This window comes from Balaenoptera ricei, chromosome 16 (assembly GCF_028023285.1).
Source record: "Balaenoptera ricei isolate mBalRic1 chromosome 16, mBalRic1.hap2, whole genome shotgun sequence".
NCBI lineage: Eukaryota > Metazoa > Chordata > Mammalia > Artiodactyla > Balaenopteridae > Balaenoptera > Balaenoptera ricei.
Genome location: NC_082654.1, coordinates 59,683,567 through 59,710,429, shown reverse-complemented (window position 1 = coordinate 59,710,429; position 26,863 = coordinate 59,683,567). Strand labels below are relative to the sequence as shown.

Here is a 26,863-nt window from a genome sequence, read left to right as displayed (position 1 = left end):
GTCAGCTTTTGTTGCTGATTACAAGGCGGGTGCGACTTGAAGGCAAAAAGAGAGAGGGAGAGAGAGACGGAGAGGAAGGAAGAGACTGAGGGGGAACTGGAGGAGGGGGAAAGAGAAGCAGCCTCCTGGGATGAGAGGCGGGGGCTCTAAGAAAAAGAATGAAAGAGGAGAAAGAGGCGCTCAGTGTCAGGAAAATGAATAGTGAGAGTAAAGTGCGCAGGTGCGCCCAGGGCGCTGAGAGGGGTGCGCTGGCCTGCGGTGTGCGCCTCGCTCCTCTCAATATCGGAGAGAGAGATACAACCTTCCACCTCTGGGGAATTCCGGTCTTTTGGGGCCGCGGAGTTCCGGGTGGCACAGGGTATCCGAAACGGGCGGTGGCGACGTCTAACACGGGAGAATCGTCCCCTCTCCCCGCCCCGCCCCCCCCGCCAGGGTAGTCCCTTCAGGGCGTGTAGTGTGCAGTCGTCAAGCTGCCAGCCTGCCACGGACCCCGCCCTCCGTAGTGACCCGACTCCAAACTCGGAGACTTCTTTCTAAGAGCCACACCACCAACGTAACCTTGAGCCCTGGAGGTCAATGGTGGGGTACCCCCGCCTCAATTCTTTGAACCCCCCCCCCCACCCACACACACACACATCGTGGCTAGGGCTGAGAGACTGCGAAGAAGAGGCCTGACCATGGGTCCTTGCACGAGATACGTTTCAGGCTCACTCAGGCCCCCTCTCCACCCTCCCTCACCCCGCGCCATCCCCGCAGTCTTGGTAGCCGGGGTTACTCCGGGCTGCTCGCTCGAATTTATTGGAACGCCGAGCCGGGACTGACCGGCGCGGGGAGAGCAGAGAGAAGGAGTGAGAGAGAAAGGGGGGGCAGCTGCCTGTGGGAACACCGGCTCTTCCAGGGAAGCGGAGCGGGACTGCCGCGTTCCCCTCGATTTGCACCGTCACTCTGGCTGTTTGGAAGGAAGAGGGGAGGCGCTCTGCGTGCCTCCGTGTACCTGGATCTGAGTGCAGAAGTGTGTATGAATGCCTGTGCCGCTGTGTGAGTTGTCAGGGCTTTGGGAGCGTCCGGAGCGAGTTCGGGGGTCACCTCCAAAAACTCGCAGAAACTGGAAGTGGGTGAGAGGAGGACACATCCCCTTCGTCGGAAGGACTTGGAATACCTTGAATATCCCCTCCTCCACTTTTCCGCCCCGGCTCTTCTTTTGTTGTCAAGTCCTTTTGATAAATGGTGGTGCTGGGAGCGCTGGGGAGCCTGGAGCCAGTCTGTACCCGCGCGGGGGCGGGGGCCGGGCCTGGAGACCCGGTTTCCACCCTCGCTCAGCCGGCCCTGAGCCCCGTAGGCACGGAAGTCGGGTCTGGGACCTGCCCTCGGCGTGCTCGCCCTCTCCTCTCTCACCACCCCATTCCTCTCTCCCTCATTTTTGTCTCTGTCTCCCACTCCGAACAGGTACCGAGAACTTTCTGGGGGTGAGTTTTAGAATTTTCTCGTAGGCATTCTTTTTATGCGTTTTAATCTTATCCCTTGATTCTTTAGGTTGGTAAACTTCATGAGATGGTAATTTGTCTAAAGATAATTTGGAGAAGAGGGGAGTGAGGCGCTGTGTATATGGGGAGTTTGTTGGTGTATGTGTGCGTGTTTAGGTGTAATAACACACCTAAATTCAAGGGGCTTTGGAGTGTCTGTGCGACAACGGAGGAAGGTGAGTCCGTGAGACGGTGGCGAGGCCACAAGCGAGGTTGTGAAGGTTGTCTGAATGATCTTTGGGTAGCGAGTCCCAGGTGCCCGTTTCTGAGGACGGGACGGTTCTAAGCTGTCTCTGCAGGGCAGACACTGTGAGGCCGCCTGTATCTTGCGGGTCTGTTGGTGTATGTCTGTGTCATTGGGTGCATGGTTGTCGGTTGTTGGCCCAGATCAACTGTAGATCTCCCAGCCATGGGCCCCGTGTCGCCGCGGCCTCCCGGTGAGGCCCGGACACTGAATGCTGGGGGCGGCGGCCAGGGATGCAGGTGACCGCGGGCGTCCCTCCCTACCCCTCGCCCTGCAGTCTCCAGACTCAGTCCATTCCCTCTCCTGTAATTCCAGCAGCTTTCTTTTTACGCCCGGCAGCTGGGGAAACCAGAGAGTGGCCCCCGCGTCCCCCGGAATGGGCGTGCCGCGGTGTGGTCGCACACGCTCGCGGGCCTGCGCGGTGCGTGGGTCTCAGTCCGCGTGCATTCGCTCTTCACAAAATCCGACTCCGAAGGTCCGAGCGCACGGGGGCGCCTAGGGGTCTGCGCGCCCGGGGTTTTCGGTAGGCGCCAGCGTCCGAGCCTGCCCATCTCGAGGGGGAGGCCAAATCCCCGGAGGCCGCGCAGGCCGTGGGGGTAAGGGAGTTACTAATTCCTAGGTCTAATGCCGCCAACCCCCAGCGGCGATTGGCCTGGATGTCCTGCGGATTTTATTTGCACACAATGGAAATGATTTGTTTTCTCTAAAAAAGGAGTGGGCATGGCAGATATTTGAGGAGGGGGTGGGAGGAGAAGGAAGGGGAGAGAGCTGAGGAAAAAAGTTTGAAAATGCCTTGAACTATTCACTGTCGAGATGGCTAATCAGTATTGAGGCCGGAGGGCAGGCGGGCCGCCTTTCACCGCCGCTTCCCTTTCATCTCGGGCTCGGCGGAGGCGCTCAATTAAAAGCCTATCAGTTTGTAAGTAAATCAACGCCTATCAGAGTTGTCACATCAAACAAAACGATTATTATTGCAGCCCGCCTCCCCTATTAATCTCCCTCGAAGATAATCCGCCTGACAGGTCAGGCCCGGCGAGCTGGAAAGCCTGGCCCAGAGCGCCCAAACAGTCCCGGACTGGCGCGCGCCCCTTGGGGCACCCCCTCCCTCCCTCCCACCCTGCCTCGTGGTCCCCCGGGAGCTGGGAGAGAAAGGGCGAGCGGAGGCCGCTGGACCCAGGCCCTCCCCTCCGGACTGGGAGCCGGGCCCAGATTCGATGGGCTGGTGGGGGACGGTGCCGGGCGGCCCTCGCCTCTTCTGGGACCGGGGGTGTACCAGGCTTGCCAGGACCACAGCCTGGCCTGGTCCTCGGGCGTCGCCAAGGCCTGCACTCTTCTCGGCTCGCTTCCCCTGGTTCTTCCCCACCCCCCCCCCTACTCTTTTTTGTTTCCTCTCTAGCTTCTTTCTTGGCCCCCTACCCGTTTTCTTCCTTTCCCTCCTCTTCATTTATACTTTTCCTACTAGCCAGGGAATATTTCCTATTCTCTCTCCCTTCTCTCAGTATACCGTATATACCACTTCAGCGCAACCACACTAGCTGAACAGGGCATTCTCAGGGCCCGGGTTACTTCTCTGCGGCAGGGCTGCCTCAGGAGTGTGTGCAGTTCCCAGGAACTCAGGACCAAGTCCTTCCTAATTTCTCCCCACGCAGGGGTTCTCAGAAGCTCTACGCCTGTTTAAGGGTTGGTGCGTTTGAAGGGGTGAGAAAAAAAGAGAGACCAGGTCAGTGAGATGGGTGGACGGTCGCAAGCTCCCTATTCTGGAATTAGTATTTTGTCTTGGAATTTCACAGCTGCAACGTCACTGACCTAGCTGGTGGCGTTGCCTGGGCTTTGCAAATACGCGGGGGAGACCCACAGGGCATCTGGGCCTCGGCACTGAGTATGTGAGGGGGTGCCTAACATTTCATAAGTAAATAACGCCCACATAACTGCTTCTATAGCCTAAACTGGCGTTCGGAGGCCCGGGTGGGGCCTGGATTCCTCACGGGTGTGAAATCGTGGCCTTCTTCCCGGTGGCCTCCGGCTTTGAGCTTTGGGATGCTTCGGAATCAAGCGCGATCCACCCTTTTCTGCGCTCTTGCTCCAAACCGATAGGCCCAAATGGTCACTGCTCTGGCCTGGTGGAGCCGGGATTGAGGGGGTGGTTGAAGTGTCTGAGGGGGAGCGGCTGCCCGCAGGATCTCAGGCCTTAGTACCCTAAATGCTGGGTTCAGCGCCTCGGAAAGTCTCCCTCTCAATGTATGTATGAGGGAGAACCCCCAAGGCCCAGCAGTGTTGGCTGTCCGGGCCGAGCCTCTCCCAGTAGTCACGCCAGGGTCCGAGGCAGCAGATATGGAATAGAGCCCACCTCAGAGTGCTCGGCTCCCGGAGCTGCAGAACCCGTGGCCCCTACCACGCAGTCCCGAAAGCCCCCCATTTGTGTGCACTTTCCACAGCCGACCTAGTAGGAATAGTTATTTCCTTACCCAGAAATATTGTAGCAGTACAGTGGCTTAATTATCTGCGCGCCTGCTTTTCTTAAATGTATTTATTTCACTTATGCCACGCCGCGGATATTTAAAGAGGTACACATACCGCACACCTCAACGATGCGGAACTCACTCTGGCTAAAGGATATATTTGCTGGGTGGTTATTTGGACATAAGTACTATCTCGAGCCCAGATTACACCCAAGCAGGGGCTGTAAAATGACACTTGCTCTAGAATTTTTCCAACTTAACTATATGTGCACACACCGAGAATTTAATAATATTTTATATCCCTCTACATATCTAAATATTCAGATGTTATGTTACATGCCCTTGAAGCCGGAAGCAATCTTCCGTTCACACTGGACGTGGAGCTGTTTGTATAATTTTCATCTCCCTGCACTTACACATGAATCTTAATCTAATAAATTCAACCTTGTCATTTTTAGAATCGACATAATTTCTCTGGCTGCGGGTTGCGCTGTCTGTATCCGAATAAATACAGCTCGCATTCGTCCAGCAGGAAACGGCTCCCGGTTCCCGTGTACGGAGACGCATCGGCTCAGCACGGGACGCGAGATGGCTCCTCGTGCTCATAAGGCGGCAGGTCTGGCCTCCGAGGGAGGCTGGACTATCAGCGCGCTCAGGCCGAGCAGCCTCTCGCTGCCCGGCAGTGCCTGGCAGTCCCCCAACTCTGCCTGTGCTTCGGGAACCCGCCGGGCCGAGTCCGTCCGGGGCGAAAACTGAAAGCAAATTCCACGGCAGATGAAGCTCGAACTTTCTACGAAGCAAGTTTGCAGCAGAGATTCGGTGGTACCTTTCAGAGGACAGCGCGCGCAAAGTGGGGCGGTGGGCGAAGAGGGCACCGGGAGTCTGAGCTTGGTCCGCGGCGAAACGCGAGGGAAGGCACCTCCCCCTCGTTATTTCTCGCCAACTTCTCGGCCTCTGTCCGTAAAAATAGTTTCCAAGGTGCCTCGGACGCCCAGGATGTGATTGTGGGAATCGCACCAGGGAAGAGGCGGCTTTGTAAAAGTTGCAGAAAAAGCTTTACCCAGAAGCGTGCGCCCAGCCGGGCTCAAGAAAGGTTGGGACCAACTCGCCTTGCCCCGGGCAGAAGGAGCCCCCCTGGAGAGCCCCCTGCCCAGCCCTCTTCCCTCACCTCGAAACCGCACGTAAATAACCTCCCGTTGCCTGCCCTGCAAACTTCCCCGCGCGGTGCCGCGCTTGACGGGCGAGGCCCGGACGCAGAGCCGGCCCGCAAGGCCGCTTGTCGGCCCGCTCAACCCAGCCTTGACACAGGCTTGAGCGGAGGTGAGAGGATGAGTGTGGTTCCGGCTCCCACTTGGCTGCCCAGACCATCACCGCCGGCCTCCCAGAGCAAGAGCTTCCCCTAGGGAGCGGTGGTCTTGGGGGGCTGACGAGGGCGCAAAATGCGCGCGCGGGGCTGCGGGGGGAGGTGGCCGCCGGTCTCTCCACGGGGCCTGTCGCCGGGCCGGCCGCGGCGGGTGAGTGATGAGGGCAGAGAAGGGCGCCCATAAATCGCGGGTGTCAGGGCGAAAAACTCTCTTTATTGTCTGCGTGATGGATGGGCCCGGGGACGAGACACCAAATACTACGTATCGCCTTTAAATGGGAACACATTTTCCGCGGCCATAATTCATGTTTTTTAAATAGAAAGTTTGAAATGTTGCCTATATTTCACCGGCCCTGACATATTTATGAATCGCTCCCTGCATGCAAATATCATTATTTAAAGCGCCGGGGAGAGCTCGGGGGAGGGGAGGAGGCGCGGCCCCTGGGGCGTGGGGGTGGTGAACTGGGGAAACGCGAATGGAGAGGCGGGGCACCAGCGCCCTAAAGTGCGGACAATGAGGCGCGGAGGAAAGCCGTATCCGGAAGCCCAGCGACCGGGGGCTCCCCTCCCGCCGCCGGACCCCTCACAGCCGCTCGGGGAAGTCTGCGCGGTTTGGGGGTCCCACCCACTGCCGGGAGACCAGGGGGCATTTTGCGTCCGTCTCCGAGGCTCTGATCAGAGCCACCTTTTCCGAGAAGGGAGTAAAAGAAATAAAAATAAAAAGAATTTAACAAACTCAAATAATAACAACCCAACGTGTTTCGTGTTCGTTGCCATTGCATCGGTTTTATTGATTTTCATTCTGCAAACCTGAGACTGCGCGCCCGGGCGGGGCGACTGTCAGACCCCAGTCACCTCGAGGAGCTGGTGGGGGATAACCGTCCGGTGCCGCGGCCTCGAACCGCCCCCCACCCAACCAGCTCACCACCTCTCATGCACAACGGAGCCTGCGCAAGACGCGGGGACACGAATGACCCGGCCCCTAAGCTCTGGGGGCTTCAGTCCCGCCCCCTCTGCCTCCACAGTGCTGTGCTGCGCTCCTGGGGTCTGCGTCCGCCCTCTCCGAACCCCACTGTCAATACAGTCGCTTTGGAAAAAAGCCGGGCACGTGCCATCAGCCTCTCCACTGCCCGTCCACACCTGCGCCCTCACTAGCCAAGTCTTTACCTGTGCGGTCCCCCGCGGCGCCTGCGGCCGCGCCGGTAACGCAGGAATGGAAGCGAGGGCGGGGGAGTGGGAGGGACTGAGAACATTACCCGAGACAGCCAGATATTCAGACCCGGGGCCTCCTCTTCGGACTGGTGTTGAGGCCCTGGCCCAACAAGCTCTAGGAGCCGAATTGCGCGGGGAAGAGCGAGGCGGGGGAAGGGCGAGGGGAACCTGCCTCGGGAGGGAGGGGCGGGCCCGGCGGCACTTCCGCCGTGGGCGGGACCGCGGGCTGCAGTGCCGGTCCCGCCCCTCCGCGGCGCCGGCCCGCCCCCAGCTCGCCAGGCTCCATCCCCGCCGGCTGGGACCCTGGGTCTCAGGCTGGTACCCGAGGCCTTGGCGTACAACCCGGGTCTCGCAGGAGGGCAGTGGGCAGCTTCTTTTCCCCACCTAGGGTTGTATGTAAGGATTTTTAAATCATAGGAACACAAGCACATACCTTGGCCCAAACGCTCAGGTAAGACTTTGTCAAACTTTGGTGTTTTGGTAGTCCTGAGACCTGCGTGGCCAAGGGGGTTCTCAAACATGCTCCAGGATCCAATCAGTTGCCCCTCTGACAGCAGGGAATACAGATCCGTCCCCTAGGGTCCCACCTGTCTTTCAGGAAGGTCAAAAACAAAAGCTAACACTGTTTGAACGTTTGCTTTGTGCCAGACGCTAAGAACAGCAACTCTCTGAGGTAAGTACCATGAATGCCCTGTTTTATAGATAAAGAAATTGAGGCATGAAGAGGAGAAATAGGCCTTGCCTCACTCCCATATCCTCATCCATATCCTCATCCCTTCTTTTCTTCAGATCCCCAGCATCCCAACCCATCACTCTGGGGGGAATCTTGCTGGGCTTTTACTTACCTTATTCGAGTGTTCCCTGGCCTGTTAACTGCATCCATCTGCAGCTGAGGCCTTGCTGAGCAAGAGGGGGACCCACACAGAGGAGGAGAAAGGTATAAATGGGGCTGGGCTCAACTCAACTCCTGGGCAGCTCCCAGCCTGATGGGGAAACTGGACCACTGAGCACCCTGGCTTGTTTCCTCATAGCCCTTCAGCCCTTCAGAAGCCAGAGTGATATTAAAACAACAACAACAAAGACTATGAGATCATGTTTCTCCTCTGCTTTTGCTTCTGGGTTCACATTGTTCTTAGAATCAAGTTGAACCCATGACTGGTAAGTCTCTGAGGTTTAATTTGCCTCAGCTCCCCCTTCTGCCTTTGTCTGTCTCCTACTGCCCCTCATCCTGAGCTCCTGCCATCCATGCTGCCTTTTGGTTACTCAAATGTGCCATACAACTTCCCACCTCAGGACCTTGCTAATGCTTTTCCTTCTATCTGGAATGACCTTCTGTCCTTCTTCTCACCTGGCTCACTGCTCCTTTGCCTTTAGGTCTCAGCTTACATACCATTTTCCTGTACATTCCCCCCTGGTACTGGGTTAGGGCTTCTGTATAACCCTCTCTCAGAGCACTTAGCACACAGCATTTCCTCTCCTCTTCACTGGATGGTAACGCCGAAGGGTCAGAGACTGGGGCTATTCCTTCAAGGGATGAATAAGAAAAGGGCATTCATAAGTACCATCAACTGTGCTGAATGAATGATAACTTTGGGGGTTCACTTCATTTTGGGGGGCTACCAGTAAGTATTCTTTATTGTCTCACATCCCAAGATGTTTTCTCAGTTTAATAAGGGAGATAACACAAATCTTATGGAAAAATAATGATTATTTTGAGTCATATAGTGTAAATATCAAACAAGTCAATGCTCAAGTATGTTGGAGAAGAAAAACAACTATGGTTTTCCAGCCATTTATTCTGATTTTCAAAGTGCAAGATGTGTTGGTTGACACAATGTAATGGAGACACCCCCCTTATATGACCACTCCTAACATCCACGCATGTGTGTCCCCAGGCTGTACCTGGGCCCCCTTTTCCTCACATCACACATTATTGCTATCATAGTTCAGTCCTTTATTAGCTTCTGGCTGAGCTGCTACTGCAAAAACCTTCTAATTATTCTGTGTATCCTCAGCCTCTCTTGCCTCTAATGTATTATACATCCTCCTGCCAGGTTAATTTTCTTGATCCCATCATTCCTTTGCCCCCAAATCTTCAGTGATTTCCCGCTGCCACATGCAACACTTGACTCTTCGTAATTTAGTTCTAAACTACTTTTAAACAGCTTTGGTTAAGTTGCATTCCAAACTTATAAAAGAAACCTATATTCACTTCAACCAGTAAAGCACTCAAAGATACATAAAGAAAAACATGATCTCACCAATCTCCTTTCCATTTCCCACCCTGTCTCCTGAGATATCCAGTGTTAACAGCCTGGGGTGTAACTTCTATCCCTTTCTCCATGCTCACCATGCTCATATAAATTACACTCAGATGTATAGAGCTATTATGTTATTGCTTGTTTATACAAAAATGATTATATTAGAGTTCTCTGCAACTTGCTCATTCTTTCCCAGTAAAAAATGAGTCTGTAGATGGAGAGCTAATCTTTTCATGTTTTTTAGCTGCATAGTACAAATCTTCTTTGACTTATGATGGGGTTACCTGATAAACCCATCTTAAGTTGAATGTATCATCCAGTTAAAAATGCATTTAATACACCTAATCTACCGAACACCGTAGCTTAGCCTAGTCTACCTTAAACATGCTCAGAATACTTACATAAGCCTACAGTTGGGCAAAATCACCTAATACAAGGTCTATTTTATAATAAAGTGTTGAATAGCTCATGTAATTTACTGAATACTGTACTGAAAGTGAAAAGACAGAAAGGTTGTACAGGTACAGAATGGTTGTAATGTATCCGTTGTTTCCCATTGTGATCATGTGGCTGACTGGGAGTGGCAGCTCACTGCTGCTGCCCAGCATCAGGAGAGTATCGTACTGCATATCAGTAGCCCGGGAAAAAATCAAAATTCAAAATTCAAAATATGGTTTCTACTGTATGCCTATCACTTTCACACCATTGTAAAGTTGAAAAATCGTAAGTCAAACCGTTGTAAGTCAAGGACTGTCTGTATTCCATAGAGTAGATATACCCCACTTCATCAGCCATTCCCCTGTTGATGGTCCTATAGGTTGTTTTCAGAATTTTTTCACTAGTACAATTTTTTTGGGTCTATATCCTTGCAATCAGTGATTTTATTTCTATAGGATAGATTACCAAAAGTGCAGCTGCCTACACCCCAGCCAAATCTAATGTTCTCTCTACATGCTCTGTGTTTTTCTGCTCCACTGTCACCTCTTCCTGGAAGGCCCTTGTCCCCCATGCTCGTGTGTCCAGCTTCTGATCCTGCAATGCCCAAATCTGATACCAGAATTTAGATAAGTTGACCAATATCCACCTCCCTCCTTCTTCCTCACGTTAACATTGTAGCGGTGTGCCCGGCCTAAGCAGTGGTTCAAAATTGGTGGAGGCCAATCATGACAATACTGTTTTCATTTTTTCTAATCATCCTTGCCATTAGGGATGGCCACATGACCCAGTCTGGGCAAATGAAGCACAAGTAGAAGTAAGGCTGTGGCAAAGAAGGAGGGGGAGTGCTGGGAAACATTCTTGTTTTCTTGATCAAAGGAGATGATGCAGCTGTTTTTGACCTTTTCTTTCTTTCTCCCTTCTTCCTTCCATGGACTTGGATATGATATCCAGAGCCATAGCAGCCATTTTGTGACCATGAGGAAAAGTCCAAGAGAATAGCAGAGAGAGACTTAATCCTGATGTCTCTGAGACACTGAGCCATTTCTAGCAATCATTCACCTCCAAAACTTTTGTTATATTAGAAAAATAAAATCCCTATTTGTTTAAGTCAGTGAAATTGGGGGTTTTTATATTTGCAGCCAAACATATCCATTACCTGTCCCCTTTGGCAAACCTTATCTCTATTGGTGTTACCACTATTGGAATACCACACTGTGGTCCAAAACAGTTTTAGAAGCCTATTAGAGTCTTGCCTTCAAACGTTCTTGAAGTATGGGTTTCCAAAGTAACTTGGAGTTAAGTCTGGTCATACCCTTAACCCTCAGTGTTACCTCTTTTGTCTACCTAGCATCTGAATCCTGCTTCCTGCTTGTTATAATATAGGACCTGCTTCCACCTACGTAAGCTGAAGGGGCCACATCCTCCTCCCTGTCCCTTATAGCTGAGGCTCCTCAAGAGGTGAGCAGAGGGTTGGGGTGGATTGGAAACCCTTCTCAGCAGCAGCATTGAGCCCAGTGCAATGGCATTGACTCTCTAGGGGAGGCAGAGTGGAGCAACTAGCCAGTTGCTGCCATGTCCAGTGTGATAATGGCAGCCGCTCAGGCAGTGGCCTAACCAGACTGTTGCAGTAGCATGACCAGCGATACCCCCATTTCCCAGCTCTCCTTTCTTGTCCATTTCCCAAGTCTGGGTCTCTAGTCCTCATATTGATTTTCGGAGCTTCCTGATATCCTTTTGATAGATTTCTTTTCTTGCTTAAGTTAGCCAGAGCCAGTTTCTCTCACTCACAACCAAGAATATCAGTTGGTTTGCCATAGCCTGGCTCTTTGGGTGGCTTCTAAACAGATCTGATGGTGATTACTTCTCTTTTTTCTTTATGTTTTTAAATTGAAGTATAGTTGACTTACAATTATTCAGAATTGAATAATTTACAATTATTCAGAATTCTATACAGCAAAGTGATTCAGTTTTACACATATATACATTCTTTTTTTATGTTCTTTTCCGTTATGGTTTATCCCAGGAGATTGGATATAGTTCCCTGTGCTATATATTAGGACCTTGTTGTTTATCCATTCTAAATGTAATAGTTTGCATCTACTAACCCCAAACTCCTAGTCCATCCCTCTCCCTCCCTGCCTCCCCCTTGGCAACCACAAGTCTATTCTCTATGTCCGTGATTCTGTTTCTGTTTCGTAGATAGGTTCATTTGTGCTATATTTTAGATTCCACATATAAGTGATATCATATGGTATTTGTCTTTCTCTTTCTGACTTACTTCACTTAGTATGATAATCTCTAGTTGCATCCATGTTGCTGCAAATGGCGTTATTTCATTCTTTTTTTATGGCTGAGTAATATTCCATTGTATATATGTACCACATCTTCTTTATCTATTCCTCTGTCGATGGACATTTAGGCTGTTTCCATGTCTTGGCTATTGTGAATAGTGCTGCTGTGAACATAGGGGTGCATGTATCTTTCTGAATTATAGTTTTGTCTGGGTATATGCCCAGGAGTGGGAACGCAGAATCATATGGTAGCTCTATTTTTAGTTTTCTGAGGAACTTCCATACTGTTTTCCGTAGTGGCTGCGCCAACTTACATTCCCATGATGGTGATTACTTCTTAGTTGTGCCCATGGGCTCCTAGGATGGGTAATAGTGGTGGGGACCCCAACACCAAGCAGCCTGACTGAATACCTCCAACCTAGCCAGGCAACGATTTCAACAGAAAAACTGGTAAATTCAGTAATGAGAGTCAGTCATGCCAGAATTGAGTGAGAAATCATAATGTTCAGGTGATTTTATAGAATACCTACTGTGTCTTGGATACTGTTCTATGTAGCCTCATAACTCTACATTACTTACCTCTTAACAAAGCCCAGTGAGAAAAGAAAGATTATCCCCATCTGGTGGGGGAATGTACAGAATTTCTCCCTTTCATTTCTAGTCTTCTGTCCCCATAAGCCTCAGTGCCACTGGGTATGTCTGATTAAAGTTTCTAAGGCATCAAGAACACTGTCAAATCAACCACCTTAGATGACAATCAATCACCTCTGATTCTTCTCAGCAGAGTTCAAGAGCTTAAGTGCTTGGCACTTTGGAGTGCTCAAAAGATGTTTGTGGAATGCAATCAGTGGCATGGGAACGCCTCTGGGCTACATTTCCTTGCCCAGGTGGTGGCCTGAAGTGTTTGAGGTCTTATGTGTGAGTACAGGGTAGAATCAAGGAAGAGGTAGAAGGTTTCCCCTCCACACTGCCCTGCGCTCTCCCCAACCCCTGACTTTGGCCAGGATGCTTCATGTCTCTGGGTTCAGTGTTTATTCTACTTTTTCTTTCTTTTTCTATTTCTAGCTCTGCTTCTTCCCTTCCTTCCCCCCAACACCCCGCCACCTTTTCCACAGCATTAAGGGCACAAATGATGTCACCCTGCTTTTGTTCCCTGCAGAGTCTGCCATGTACATCAACAATATTCAATAAATATTGGTTACATGAATACCTTTTCAAAGCTTTTTCTTTCTTTGTCCCCACCTTTGCTACTGAACCTTCTTTCTACCATGTGGTTCTTCTGTCACGTTCTCTAAGTTTTGCTTGAAGAGCCAAAGGCCTTGCCATGTTTTCAGTCTCCCCGTACTGCTTCTTCAGAAGAAAAGGGAGTCTTTTTGCCATTCGCTGGGGGGGGGGGGGACCAGCCCCTTCAGCAGGGATGGTAGGGTGTGGGGTGAGAAGTGGCAGCAGTGGCCTGAGCAGCTGGCAGATATGGGGACACTGGTCCCCCACCGGGCTTGAGAGGCTGGGGGGATTGGGGAGTCTGGGGAGGGTCAGCTCTGCCAGATCATCAGCACCATCTCCAGCCTCCTTCCCTTTTAATGATAATTAACCCCCAGTTTGTGCAGATTGATTCTCCCTTTGACGTGGGAGCTGATGGAATGAATGAATGAGCTATTTCCTGCAGAACCAAAGTGTCAAAGAAGTTAGTAAACATGCCAAAAGGAGGCCAGAGCTTATGGGAATGAAATGTAGATGAGCTCAAAATGTCACAGAGGTGAAAAACTAGAGGAACAAGGGCTTTCTAGGAAGGATGGTTGTCCACCTACCCCTGGGTGCTTCTGCCCCAGCTTCAGTCCTCCTCACCTTCATCTAATAGCCTCCTAAGGTGTCTCCTCCCAGCCCCACTTCCCCAAAACTGCTTTGATTGGACCTTCGGTTGCCTCAAGCCCTTCTAGGTGACCTGTTTTCTACCAAAAAGAAGTTTCACATGCCTTAGCTCCTCTCCTTCAATCTTCTTACCGTGAAAGCTTCCACTGTTTGTGCAGACTAGCCATCCAGCCAGACTGGGACCTTCTCCCTCACACCAGGCCACCCTCCTCAGTCCCATCTTTGCTTCTAAGGCTCCCTCTTGTACCATTCAGCTCAGGGCTCAGCTTCCCCTCCCCCACCTCCATCAGAGTAGATCATAGGCTTCAGTGTGGTGGGCCCCGGGGTCCAGCTGCTTGGTTCCACACTGCCACACTTCCTAGATGTGTGACTTGGGGCAGGGTTCTTAACCTCTCTGAGGTTTCAATTTCCTCCTGTGCAAAATGGATGTAATAATGGTACCTACCTCATAGGTCAGTGGGTAAATGAAATGAGACAATGCACGTGTGTGCCTGGCATATAGGAAGTGCTCTAAGTGGTTATTATTATTATCCGGCAGGTTCTTTCTTACCTCTGAACCCCTGGAGTGCTGTCTGTGCCACTCATCTGGCACTTAATTATCTACTAATTGATGATATCTTTTATTAGCTATTCATATTGTTTAACTTTGTATTTGCATATGTGTATGCTCAACTTCCCAGTTAGATTTTAAGCTCCTCTAAGGCTGAACCAGATGCCTTCTTTTTATTCCCAACACAGACTAGCCAAGGGCTAAGTTAAAAAAAAAAAAAAAAAAAGGCACGAATGAACACTTTTTTTCGGCCATGGCTTGTGACATGCAGGATCTTAGTTCCCGGACCAGGGATCGAATCCGTGCCCCCTGCAGTGGAAGCACGAAGTCTTAATCAGTAGACCACCAGGGAAGTCCCACGAATGAATGCCTATTAAAACGAGGAATAAAATGTCCAATGCTTGTATAGTCCTTTCACAACCAAGATTTCCCTTAATCATCACAACAATCCTATAAGGCATGCAGTGTTACTCCCATTTTACAGATGAGGAAACTGAGGTTCGTAGAGAGGAAGTCATTTGAATTCCAAAGGTCAGGGCTCTTTCCTGCCTCACAATGGCCTCCTTCAGCTTTCAGAAATTCTGGCAATGCCTCCCTCTTCTGCTCTGATGCTCAAACACATCTTTGCTAGCCCAGGTCAGCATCCCTGCCGGCTTTCTTTTTGTGTGCTCATGGAGCAAGCCATTTGAAATATTTCATTAAATGAAAAAACTGGTTATGAAAGAGCAGGAGCGTGCACACACCCATGTTTAATACATGTCACCTAGGAAGCAGGCTGTAAGGTGTGACCAACCACTGGTCATCGTAGGGGGTGGGATAGTGAGTGATTTTAGCTTTCTTCTTGCCTACCTGTAGTTTCTATTGCAAACATTTATCACCTTTATAAATCGAGATAAAACAATACAAGTTTTGTTTGTTTAACGGAGGCGACGCAGCAGCGCCGTTAGAACTCTCTTTGCTCACTCGCCCCTCCCAGTTTCCTTTTACTAAAACATGCTCCCAATCAGAGGCAACCTCTTTCCTCTCCTTCCTTCCTCCAGGCGCTGAGCCAGGTGGGCAGAGGCCCATCCCTGGCACTTTATTAGTCACAGGTTTGAAGTGCAGGGGAGGGTTGGGGAGGGAGGAGTGATTGGTGTGGGGTGGGAATTTGGGGATTCTTTTATCCCCTGCATCTCAAAGGCTGACAGGCTCTTGAGGGGTGGAAATGACTGGTAATTAGTGAACCTTCTCCCTCCGCACTAAAGACACACTTCACAGTCTGCGTGACCTCTGCAGCCTGGTGAGGCTTTGTTATGTAGATACTCTTAATTGGGTGAGTCACTTACTGCAAACAGCTTTGGGAGAGAGCACCGTGGGCTGTTTCAGGGAGGCTTCCTACCAGGGGTTCTAACTCAGGAATCGGGGATGCTGGCAGCAGTGGCCTCTAAGTAACTCCACCGCCACCGGTAGAAGTGGTCCCCACGTCTGGGAGTCAGCATGGTGAGCTTTTAGGGGGAATATTAAGCATTGGCCTTTGTCGTCCTCCTCCCTCTGTCCTTCTCTTCTTCCCAGTTTATAGATCGCCTATTCTGGGCAAGGCTGGGAATATTTTGAGATATAACCTGGGTTCCCTACATTCAAGGAACTGATCACCTAGTTGGGAAGACAGGGACAGAAATAAATGTACATAACAACACCAAATAGCAGGCATTAATGCCAGGCACATGGGAGAGGCTATACAATGATGTTTCAGACCCCGGAGCAGAGAGCTGGAGCATTGGAGACAGCTTGCCAAAAAGGTGAGCAGCGCTTGGAAGGGGTTTGGGATAGGGGCTCCCGGGGACGAGGAGACTTTATGAACAAAGGCATCGCCAGGTCACTGTCACACCCGAAGTCCTGGCTTGGCTCAGATATCAGATGCACAGAGTGCAGTGGGGGCATGATTCACCAGGTCCTCAAAGTGTTGCATTTACATTATTGTCACATGCTGATGTTGATCCTAGGGTGTCCCATCTGCTGCGTCCCTCAGGAGGGCGCAATGCATGTACACTTAAATGCATCAAGTCCCCCTGCCCCCTCCCAATCAGGTGTTTTGGTGAATGGCACCATCTTGGCTCCCTCATCCTCGACTCCCAAACAGACATCAAGTCTTGGCAATTGGGCCGCAGTCTCTTTGCAATCTCTCCCTTCAGGCCCTCACCACCCTTCATGGAGAGTGGGGCTGCACTTTCAGAGCCTGTGAGGACATTTTCCTGTGCTTGCTCTCCCCCTCCTAATCCATCCTCCCGACAACTGTGAGACCAGTTGCCCTGCACCACAAATGTGACCACTTTACTCCTACTGTGGTCACGGTTAGGCCTGCATACCTCTTTATGATCTGGCCCTTGCCTGCCTCTTCCGCGCTCTCCCCATCTGCAAGGTCACCAATGACCTCCCTGTTGTTAAATCCAGTGGTGAATTCTCTGTCCTCAATTTACTTGACCTCAAGTAGCACTGGACAAGTTAATCACTCCTTCTTTCTTTTATTCCAACATTTTATTTATAAAAAATTTCAAACTTCTAAGAAATTTAAAGAACAGGATAATGAATGGCCAAGTCCCTTCCCCCAGACTCTTCAGCTCTTAACATGCTACCATGTAACATGTACCCCACCACACGCATGTACACACACACACTTTTTTCCCCTTGAACTATTTGCAAGCTGTAGACATCTTGATGTTTATCTTAATTTCTTCAGCTTGCATCTCCTAAGGAAAGAACATCTCTTATGAAACCACAATACAATTAGCACACCTGAGGAAAGTAATGTTAATTTAATATCATCAGTAATATCATCAAACGGTTCCACTTTAAATATTCCCAATTGGCCCTAAAATGTCTTTTTAGCTTTTTCCTCAGTTCCAGTAGCCAATAAAGGATCATGCATTGCACTTGGTTGTCATGTCTCTTTAGTCTATTTTAATCTAGAACATTCCTCCCTACCCCCTTTTTTCCCCTGATGATATGACATTTTGGACAGTCTAGTCCCATTTTCTCTCTCTCTCTCTCTCTCTCTCTTTTTATTGAGATATACTTGATTTACAATATTATGTAAGTATAGTGATTCACAAATTTAAAGATTATATTCCATTTATAGTTATTATAAAATATTGGCTGTGTTCCCTGAGCTATACAATATATCCTTGTAGCTTATTTGTTTTATACATAGTAGTTTGTACCTCTTAATTCCCAACCTCTATCTTACCCCTCCCTGCTTCCCTCTCTCCACTGGTAACCACTAGTTTGTTCTTTTATATCTGTGAGTCTGTTTCTTTTCTGTTATATTCACTAGTTTGTTTTATTTTTTAGATTCCATATATGTGATAACATAAAATATTTGTCTTTCTCTGTCTGATTTATTTCACAAAGCATAATACCTTCCAAGTTAGAACTATTGTCTTGAAGGATGTTCCACTTTTTGGATTTGTCTGTTTCCTCATGAGTAGATTCTGGCCAAACGTTTTGGCAAGAATAGTATGTGGGTGGTGTGTACTTACTATTGTATCACATCAGAGGTCTGTATTGTCAGGTTGTCTCACCCTTGGAGATGCTAAGTTTGAGCTCTTGGGTAGGTTGTGACCGCCAGATCTCTTCACTGTAAAGGTATGTTTTCCCCTTTGTGATTTATAGGCAATCCGTGGGAGGATACTTTGAGACCATGTGAATTTCCTGTTCACCCAATGCTTTCGACATCCCCTGATGATCCTTGGCTGAATTGGTCATTATGTTGGAACTCCATCTCTTTGATCACTTTCTTTTCTTGGTTTCTAGGGCCTGACTTGCTTTTGGTTTCTCCTTACCTCTCTAGCTGCTCATTCTCAGTCTCTCTGTGGTTCCTCCCCTTCTCCTTGACCTCTGACTGTTAGTGCTCTAGGGCCCAATCTTCAGATCCTTTTCATCCTCTCTCGTGGCTTTAAATGCCATCTGAAAGCTGAGGACTCTGAAATTTCTAACTCTGGTACAGATCTGTTTCCTTCACTTTCATATGTTCAGCTTCCTCCTTGACATGTCCACTTATATGTCTCAAAGTCATATCAAACTTCTCAGGTCTAATGATCCCCTGATTACCCCCTTCCCCTAATCTGCTCATCCATTTCAGTGTGACAGCTCCATCCTTCTAGTTGCTCAGGTCAAAATCTTGGAGTTATCCTTGATTCCTGTGTTTCTCATACTCTCCATGTCAAACCCATCAGGAAATTCTGTTGATGCCCTCTTCAAGATACACCCGGGTGCTGTTCCCTGTCTCCAGGATTCCTGCCATAGCCCACTGTTTGGTCTCCCTGCTTCTGCCCTTTCCTGTCCCTGGTCTGTTCTAAATACAGCAGCCAGAACAATACTTACAAAATATGGGTCCTCTGCTCAAGCCTCTCCATCTCATTTGGAGTGCAAGCCCAAGTCCTAACTTCAGCCCGTCAGGTGATAGATGATCTGCCCCCCCCCATCCCCGCCCTACACCCTGCCCCATGATTTCATTTACTATTATTCTCCCCGTTGCTTACTCCACCCCAGTCACTCTGACATCTTTGCTGTTTCCCAAACCTGCCAAGCAACCTCCTGCCTCAGGGCCTTTGCACTTGCTGTTCTGGCTGCCTGGAACATTTTCCCCCTAGATGTCCACCTGGTTCTCCCTTGCTTCCCACAGGTCTTGGCCTAAATATCACTTTCTTAGTGGGGCCTTTTGATCCCCCTATCTACCCCTGGCACTTTTTATCCCTCTTCTCTGCTGTATTGTTCTCTCACTTAGCACCACCTGACATGCTCTGTATTTACTTGTTTGTTATCTATCCCCATACTGAAAGAGAGCTCCACAAGGGTAGAAACTTTGTTTTCTTTACTGCTCTGTCCCCAGAGTAGTGTCAAGCATACAGCCAGCACTCAATACATATTTTTGAATAAATGAATTGAATGAACGAATTTCCAGTACCTCAGGAAAAGTTATAAACCCTCTGGGTTCCAAGTACCAACAATCTAAAGTGTCTGCATTCTCTACTGGCCAGTAGTAGCTATTGTAGTAGATGGGCGGCCAGGGTGTGTCTCGGATTGGGGTTCAGGGCTCAGATCGTAGCCATGAGATGGAACCCGTGATTCTAGCATTGGCATGTGTCTCTTGTGTATGCACTTACGTGTGTGTTTGTGTGCATTTGTGCGTCTGTGACAGTCTGTGCCAGTGCGGTCATGTATCAAGGTTAGTGATTCTTCTGTGTTTTCTTCTCCAAGAAAATTGCAGATGCTTTATAGGGCTGTAGAACTTTTGTGTGCCTGTGAATGTCTCTGCTTCCGGCTGCAGCATCTTGAGGTCTCAGCCCACCTGTGCTCTGGAGCTGAGGAGCCATCCAAAGCCTGATGCAGTTGTCCTGGGATACTCATCTTTCTGGCTGGGGTGACTCTACCCTTGGAAGCACTTGAATTCAAGTTCACCACTCAAGCACAAGCAAAGTGACAACACGACAACACAACAACACAAGACTAAGAGAACGCTCAAAGCTTTTGCATTTGCTGTTCCCTCTGCCTGGAAAACCCTTCTCCCAAGTCTTCTCATGGCTAGTTCCATCTTATTATTCAGACTTCAGCTCAATTATTGCTCCCCTTAGAGAAGCCTCCCCAGAACACCCCACAGCTGTCTGAAGCTGTGCGGTTTGGGCATCACAGAAGCATTGTGAGTGGGGCTGAGGTCCGGTCCATGCTCTGCTCATCCAGGATTTCACAGGAGAAAGGCTCTGAACTTCTAGCAGAAACCTTGGACATTGTATCTAAATTAGCATCTCCACCCCGACTCTCTCTCACATTGTCTGCTTTTGTCTTCATAGCACATGTCAACGCTATCTGAGATTATGTATTTCACAGAGTTGAACTTATATTATTTATCTGCTAGTTACCTGTGTCTTCCATGTAAACCTCATGGGAGTAAGGACCGTATCTGTCTTGGTCCTTATTCTACCCTGAGTGCTGACACATAGTACGTGCTTACTAAATATTTACTAATGAGTATATTCGCTCTCCTTATTTTGGGGAGCTGTACATACTTACTTGTGTTTTTATTTTAGTAATAAATAGCTCCTTAGATCAGTTAGTCTACATTTAAGGAAACTGAAGATGTTAGGAGTGAAAGAGTCTCTGTGGGCACCCAACTGGTTAGTAGCAAAGCTAGGTCTTGAACCCAGGACTCTGGCCACTAAAAGGCTTGACCAGCCATTCATCTGACCCTCAGCCTCGGATGCTGGTGGTGGTGGTGCCAGGTGCAGCTGACAGCTGTTTTGCCCCTGGGTCAGAGCTGCAGAGAGAGCTGGGGTTCCTTTCGAAGAAGTGGGAAAAGACGCTAAATTAATACTGGTAAATCATGCCAGAACCCTCGTATGCACATTATTATTATTGCCCCCCCATATATTCTAAAATAATCCCTGTAAATAATTATAAAAATAAATCTCAGTGACAAATTTTTTCTTTTATTTCCAGGAACACATTTATTCATCCTAATCTCTTCAGGGGTAGGACAAATTGGAGCACTGGGTGGTGAATACAATTTGCAAATAGGCAATATAAGTAGAGAGAAAATTAATATGTATTCCTCAGCACTCTAAAAGGAGAGGAAGAACATTAATAGCCATTTCCTTGCAGATATAACTTTGAAAATGTTATTTCTGATCCATCAGCGTGGGGCTCCACATGAGGAAAATGGTTACAACGTGACAAGAAGTGATTAGATGTGAAATGGCATCTTTCTGGCACTCCTCCCGTCTCTTTATCCTGTTCTTATTGGGACATAGGAGGAATCATGTTTTGTTCAGAAGATCACAGCTCTGGCCTGGGATCAGCTGCTCATTGGCTGGGTGACCTTGGGTAATTCCTTTCTACTCTCTAGGCCTTGGTTTCCATATCAGTAGCTGGAGTAGATGAAGCAGTGAATTTGGGTGATCACAAATCCTAATTACTTGAAGGTACTTGAGAAAAATAGAGATGCTACGGCACCACCTACTGAATCAGAATGTCATTTTCTGAGTTCTATATATTTTTTTAAGTGATATGCTGAAAGTGTCATGATTCTTTTGTTTTTTAATTTTTATTGTGGTATAATTGATTTACAATGTTGTGTTAGCTTTAGGTGTACAGCAAAGTTATACATATGCATATATCCACTCTGTTTTAGATTCTTTTCCCATATAGGCCATTACAGAGTATTGAGTAGAGTTCCCTGTGCTATACAGTAGGTCCTTATTAGTTATATATTTTATATATAGTAGTGTGTATGTGTCAATCCCAATCTCCCAACTTATCCCTCCCTACCCCCGCACCGGTAACCATAAGTTTATTTTCTACATCTGTAACTATTTTGGTTTTGTAGATAAGTTCATTTGTAGACTTTTTTTAGATTCCACGTATAAGCGATATCATATGATATTTGTCTTTCTCTTGTTAGTTCCATATATTTTAATTGAGGTTGGGGGAGGTTCCTCAACCTCTAAGTGGCAGAAACTTTCCAAGCCAAGCTGGGATTCTGGAAGGGTAGTTGGGGCTTAGACACTGCTCCCTTCTTCCCCACTGGACAATATAAAGTTGAACAGGTTCTTCTGGTCAAGGATCCCTTTCTCTCTCAAAAGTCCAATATGAGCCCCTCTCCCCAAGTCAGAGATGACCTTGCTCCTGAGCCCAGCTAAGGACTTAGAGTATCTGTCAAGTTCCAGGCAAATTGGGGAATAAGATTAGTTTCTCATTGCTGTTTTCAGGATTTGTGAAAATAATGCTAAGAAATCAGCAGATGGCAGTTTCATTTGTAAATTCTTTTTTTCCCCTGCCTTTTCCACGCCAGTCTCCTCCTCTCTTGTTTTTAATTACAACGTAGTATTTGCATGTTGCAAAAAAATCACAGAAGAAAAGCAGAAGCCCCTTTCCCACTCACCTTCCCCAAACCTGCTCACTTCCCCACTCCTTGCTAATGTTTGTATTTTAGTAGAGAGACGACAACAGAACCTTTTAAGATCTAAAGAGAAGGGAAATCTGAGGCACTGAGAATTAATAATAGTAATAATAATTATGATAATAGTAAATAGTAACAATAAACTAACATCTGTGCAACGAATACTTATGCCAGACATTATGATTGCATTTAATATATATTAAAAATTTTAATTGTTCAGATTGGGAGAGCGGAGAGGTGTTTTGGAGTATAGATCATCCTCAGTCCCCTCACACGTGTGCACAAACTGCAGAGAGGGCCCTGGAAACCTTCCCTCTTTCCTACACTTCCCAAACTCCTTCTTTTAGGCTGAAAGGAGGCTGCTTCGGCAACGAAGAGCATTTTGTATGCAGACATCCAGCTTTTTTTTTTAATTGAAATCTGAATGTGGTGAGTCTGAACTAGGGGCTGGGGCGTGATTAATTACAGCAACCATCTTAACCTGCTCAGGGGCTGAGCCTGGAAGGAACGAGGTCAGGCTGAACAGAAATTCAGGATAGAGAGGAATGCTAATAAAACTTTGTTAACTGGCCCTGTCTTTCTTTCAGCTGCTAATGCACGGAGTTGGAAGATTTAAGGAATCAGTTCCTGTTTTGCTGGTTCTGGCAGACCCCAGAATCAATTCCCTTGATTGGAAATAAACAGGATCTTCCTTTTTATCCCCAGGAATGTGATGGAGGAAGGACTCTCGGGGAAAAGGTCTCTTCTGCCAAAGAATAATAATAATAACAAAGATGACAGTGGGAATAAAATATTGCCCTCTTCATCAAGGGCAATAAGGAAGTGTCTAGTTATATGTGTTGAGCCTTCTCACTCTCCATATACGCATGTTAGAACTCCAGAATTCAGCCCAGGTTTTTTTTTTTTTAAATATTTATTTATTTATTTATTTACTTTTGGCTGTGTTGGGTCTTCGTTTCTGTGCGAGGGCTTTCTCTAGTTGTGGCAAGCGGGGGCCACTCTTCATCGCGGTGCGTGGGCCTCTCGCTATCGCGGCCTCTCTTGTTGCTGAGCACAGGCTCCAGACGCGCAGGCTCACTAATTGTGGCTCACGGGCCCAGCTGCTCTGCGGCATGTGGGATCTCCCCAGACCAGGGCTCGAACCCGTGTCCCCTGCATTGGCAGGCAGATTCTCAACCACTGCGCCACCACAGCCCAGGTTTGATCTGAACTCTTTTTGTTCTGTGGTCCTCTTGAGTGTACTATATATATATTGGGCTACATGTCTCAATTTTGGTTTCAGAAAACAGGATTACAATTACAGCACTTCAGGTTGACATAGTACTGTAAATGTCTAAGCATGAACCTCTCCTAAAGGGTATATCTCTGTCATGTGTACCCTCAGTGCCTGGCACAGTGCCTGGTCTTTGGAAGCTGGGGCAGAGGGGCTATGGTATAAATGGGGTAAGGCAGTGGGTGCCTGCAGCTCCCTCTCTGTTGGCTGAGGAATGGGGTGAGGGGACTGAGGAAGAACCCGGATGACTGCATGAACTTTCCCTTTCCCTCAGTGCTCCTGGGGCCGGGGCAGGAAGAGCTGTGTTCAGGGAGAAACCCCAACAAGACTCATTCCCCCTGTTGACTTTTGTAAACTGCTTGTATTCCAAAGGAATCATTTGCCCACTTCTGGGCCAGCTGTATCTCAGCTTGCTCTCTCCCCTCCCAAGGGGAGGATCATGTTACCTAAAGAAACTCACCTTTTGCTATTTCATTTTTTTCTCTTCTTTATAATTTCCCTTCTTTCTTTTTTACCTTTTGCTATTTCTATTAAATTTTCCTTTTTGCTCAAGAAGGTGATGAGGTGGAAGAATGTCCCCTCCCCGCTCTTCCAATCTTCCTTGGTCCAGGGATACAGATTCTTTTTCTCCTTCTCCTCTCCCTCCCCTTTGCCTTCCTTCTCCTTGTCCCTCTGTTATGAAGACGAACTTCCTAAAGCTGAGGGGAGTAGGGAGAGGTGAATCCAGTCTGTTTCTAGAGAAGCTCTCCCCCACTACATTCAGTAAAAAAAAAATTTTTTTACTCTGCTCAAGAATTTTCAATAGCTCCCTATTGTCATCAGTTTATATACATTTCTAACATTAAAGTCCACTTTAATCTGAGCTATCCTGAACTTTATTCTTTGTGATTTCCCAATTCCCTCTTCCCTACAGTCAACTGGCCTTCCTGATGTGTTCACTTAGTGGAGACCAGAGCGGTTGGGGAGGCATTCTAGGCAAAACCAACAACTAAAAGGTGAGCAGAGGATGGGAGAAGCAGGAAAGGAGGCAGGAAAGGTAAAGGTTGATGGGATTTAAAAGATCTTGAGGGACATGAGTTTGATGATTTTGGGCTCAAGATTTGGGGCTGTATTATTAGGTTGGGAGGAGGCCATTGAAAGATTTCAGGTAGGGTCAAATCAGGCTTTTAGAATGATCGCCCTGGGGCTGTGTAGAGAAGGGAACAGCAGTGAGGGGGTTTGGAAAGGTGGCAAAGATCCCTGCTCACTTTGGTGTCATTGGTGGATAGGGTCTGCAGAGCAGACCTTCTATGCTCAGAAGACACAGCCGTGTATGGAGGCAGGGGCGTGGATGAGATGACCTCGAGCACCCTCCTCCTGGTGGGGGGAAGGGGTGGGGTTCCAGTTTCATCTCTGAGTAGGTTTCAGTTTATTTCCACATGTTCTCTCCTTCGGGTCAAAGCCCATCTAGAAAGGCCAAGGGGAAAGTTCCCCGGGGAGGGTAGAGTATCACTTCCTCCTTTTCAGGCAGGAAAGGCAGACAAAAGTGGACAGTGGACCAGAGAGGGTGCATCCAGCAGAGAATGAGGGAGGAGCCTAAGGAGCTGGCCCGGGGCAGGAGGCCTCAGAAGATTCCCTTTGATCCCCCTTATCTGTGGAGGGCAAGCTTTCTTTTTAGGCCTGTGGGGCCTTTTGTTGCAAGCATTTCCTGGAACCCACCAAGGTAAACACAGCCAAGTCTGTGTTCTTACAGCTCCACTTTGCTGTGTCCGCTCCTCCCAGCAGAGAGAAGGGCAGGCGGGTCAACCCTCAGAGGTCAACCCCGCTCATCGGAATGATGACAATACAGGCTCACGTTACAGTGCGTTGGCACCAGGCCTGAGAGAGAACCATGATGGCCACAAAATGCTGAACCACTATCATAATCATCACCGTCAGCTGCACAACCAGGGCCTTCTAAGTGCTGTTTAGACCCAAGGACCAATGAAAAGTCCTGTGAACACCCCCTTTGATGGAGATGGGGAGCTACAATCATCAATAGGTCTACTGAGTTGAGGTCTCTGGAATGCTTGTGAGACCTGGAGTCTGGTGCGTGAGGACCCAGTTTTCCCTTCTCTATTTGAATGGTGCCTATACCCATTGGTATGAAGGGAGCAGGATGGAGAGGCTAGTTAAGGCCGGGCTGCCTCTCAGCTGCAGTAGGGGACGGCTGATAGTGTGACATTGAATTGGATTCTGGTGATAGCTTTGTGCATCCTGGTGCTGGAGATATGAAGGCAAAAATACTCATGGAGAAAATCAGGGTCCTTTCAGTTGAGAACAGGCATGAGCTTCCATTTACCTGTCCCCTGGGCCTAACTTCACGCAGACAGGAGGCGGCAGTGGCTACCCCTCACTTCCAAATGAGGCAAAGGTGTGTGTGGGGAGCTGACCCCATCCATGGATGACTTCCAGCCTCACATTTAACATTTCCCTGTGAGAAGAGAGGATAAGGGACGCCTGAAATTTGGGGACATCATTCAGCTCTTCTTCCCAGGGCGTATTCCTGTCAAGTGGGGTGCTATTAGCTGAGCCAGTGGTTTATTTATAGAAAAATTCAATTTCCTCCTGCTCCCCATGCAAATGGAAACTCCACCCCATCAGGTGTCCTTTCAATCTCTAAACTCTCCTCTTCCCCTCAAAGTTGGGGAGAGGAGTTCCCACCAAGGTGCCCCTCCTCCCTGCAGTTGAGGACAGTTATGTAATCCGGATTGTGACATGGAGGAAAGTCCTGGCTCTCCACACGCCCCTGGCTAACGGCTGCGATGGGGAGCCCGTGATGGGAGACCTCCCTGCTCCCCCATCCCCCAGTGCGCCCCTACCAACGCACCAGGGCTCTGGGCATGAGATGGGGGCCGCTATTCCTGTTGCCCTGACCCTTCCTGAGCCGTAGGGTCCTGGGGCGCCCGGGGGCGGGGCACGCGGAAGCCCGGCGGTCTCGCCAGTGAGTCGGGCGCAGGCGCTGCGGGCACCTGTTGCGGCGCGCGGGGCGCTGAACAAGGCTCACCTGCGCGAGGCCCGGCCCAGGGCGGGCGGCGGGCGCACAGCTGAGCCGAGGTTCCGACGCCCGGCCCGCGCCTCGGGCTTCCGCCGGGTCAGCTGACCACCCAGTGCGGAACTAACAGCCGGCCCGAGCTGTCCGCCGCCGCCGCCGCTGCGCTCCTGCTCCGCGCTCCGCACTTGGTACAGCGCGCCCGCCCCGTCGCCATGGCTGGGCTTGTGGTCAGTGGAGCTCAAGTAAGTCTGTTGGGGCCACCCCGCCCCCGCCTCGGCACAGTCGGTCGGGGGAGGGAGCCCTGGGGTGAGCGGCGTCCCGAGGTTAGACGGGGCCCCCTGCCTCACTGCAGGGGGCTGCGTCGGCAGGTGGAGAGTGGGTCCCTGCCCAGGCCTACCCGAGTTTGGTGAGCACAGGCTCGGTTTTGCGCCTGGCAC

The 26,863-nt window shown here is 49.2% G+C and overlaps 1 protein-coding gene across 7 annotated transcripts in view; it reads left to right on the top strand.

The window, feature by feature from the left end:
• Positions 1 to 26,863, top strand: part of LRMDA (leucine rich melanocyte differentiation associated) — a 1,782,822-nt gene that overhangs the window by 100,710 nt on the left and 1,655,249 nt on the right. For 4 of the 7 annotated variants that reach the window (XR_009497876.1, XR_009497874.1, XR_009497875.1 and 1 more), the window contains exon 1: positions 26,436 to 26,668. The exons of 1 other annotated variant lie outside the window; for it this stretch is intronic. Coding sequence is in view for 2 of the 6 variants with exons in the window: in XM_059899185.1 (XP_059755168.1) it covers positions 26,639 to 26,668 (30 nt within the window). In the remaining 4 variants the exon portion in view is untranslated. Of the gene's footprint in view, positions 1 to 26,433; positions 26,669 to 26,863 lie in introns of those variants that run through there. 2 more of the 7 variants (XM_059899185.1, XM_059899184.1) reach the window with 2 other exon arrangements.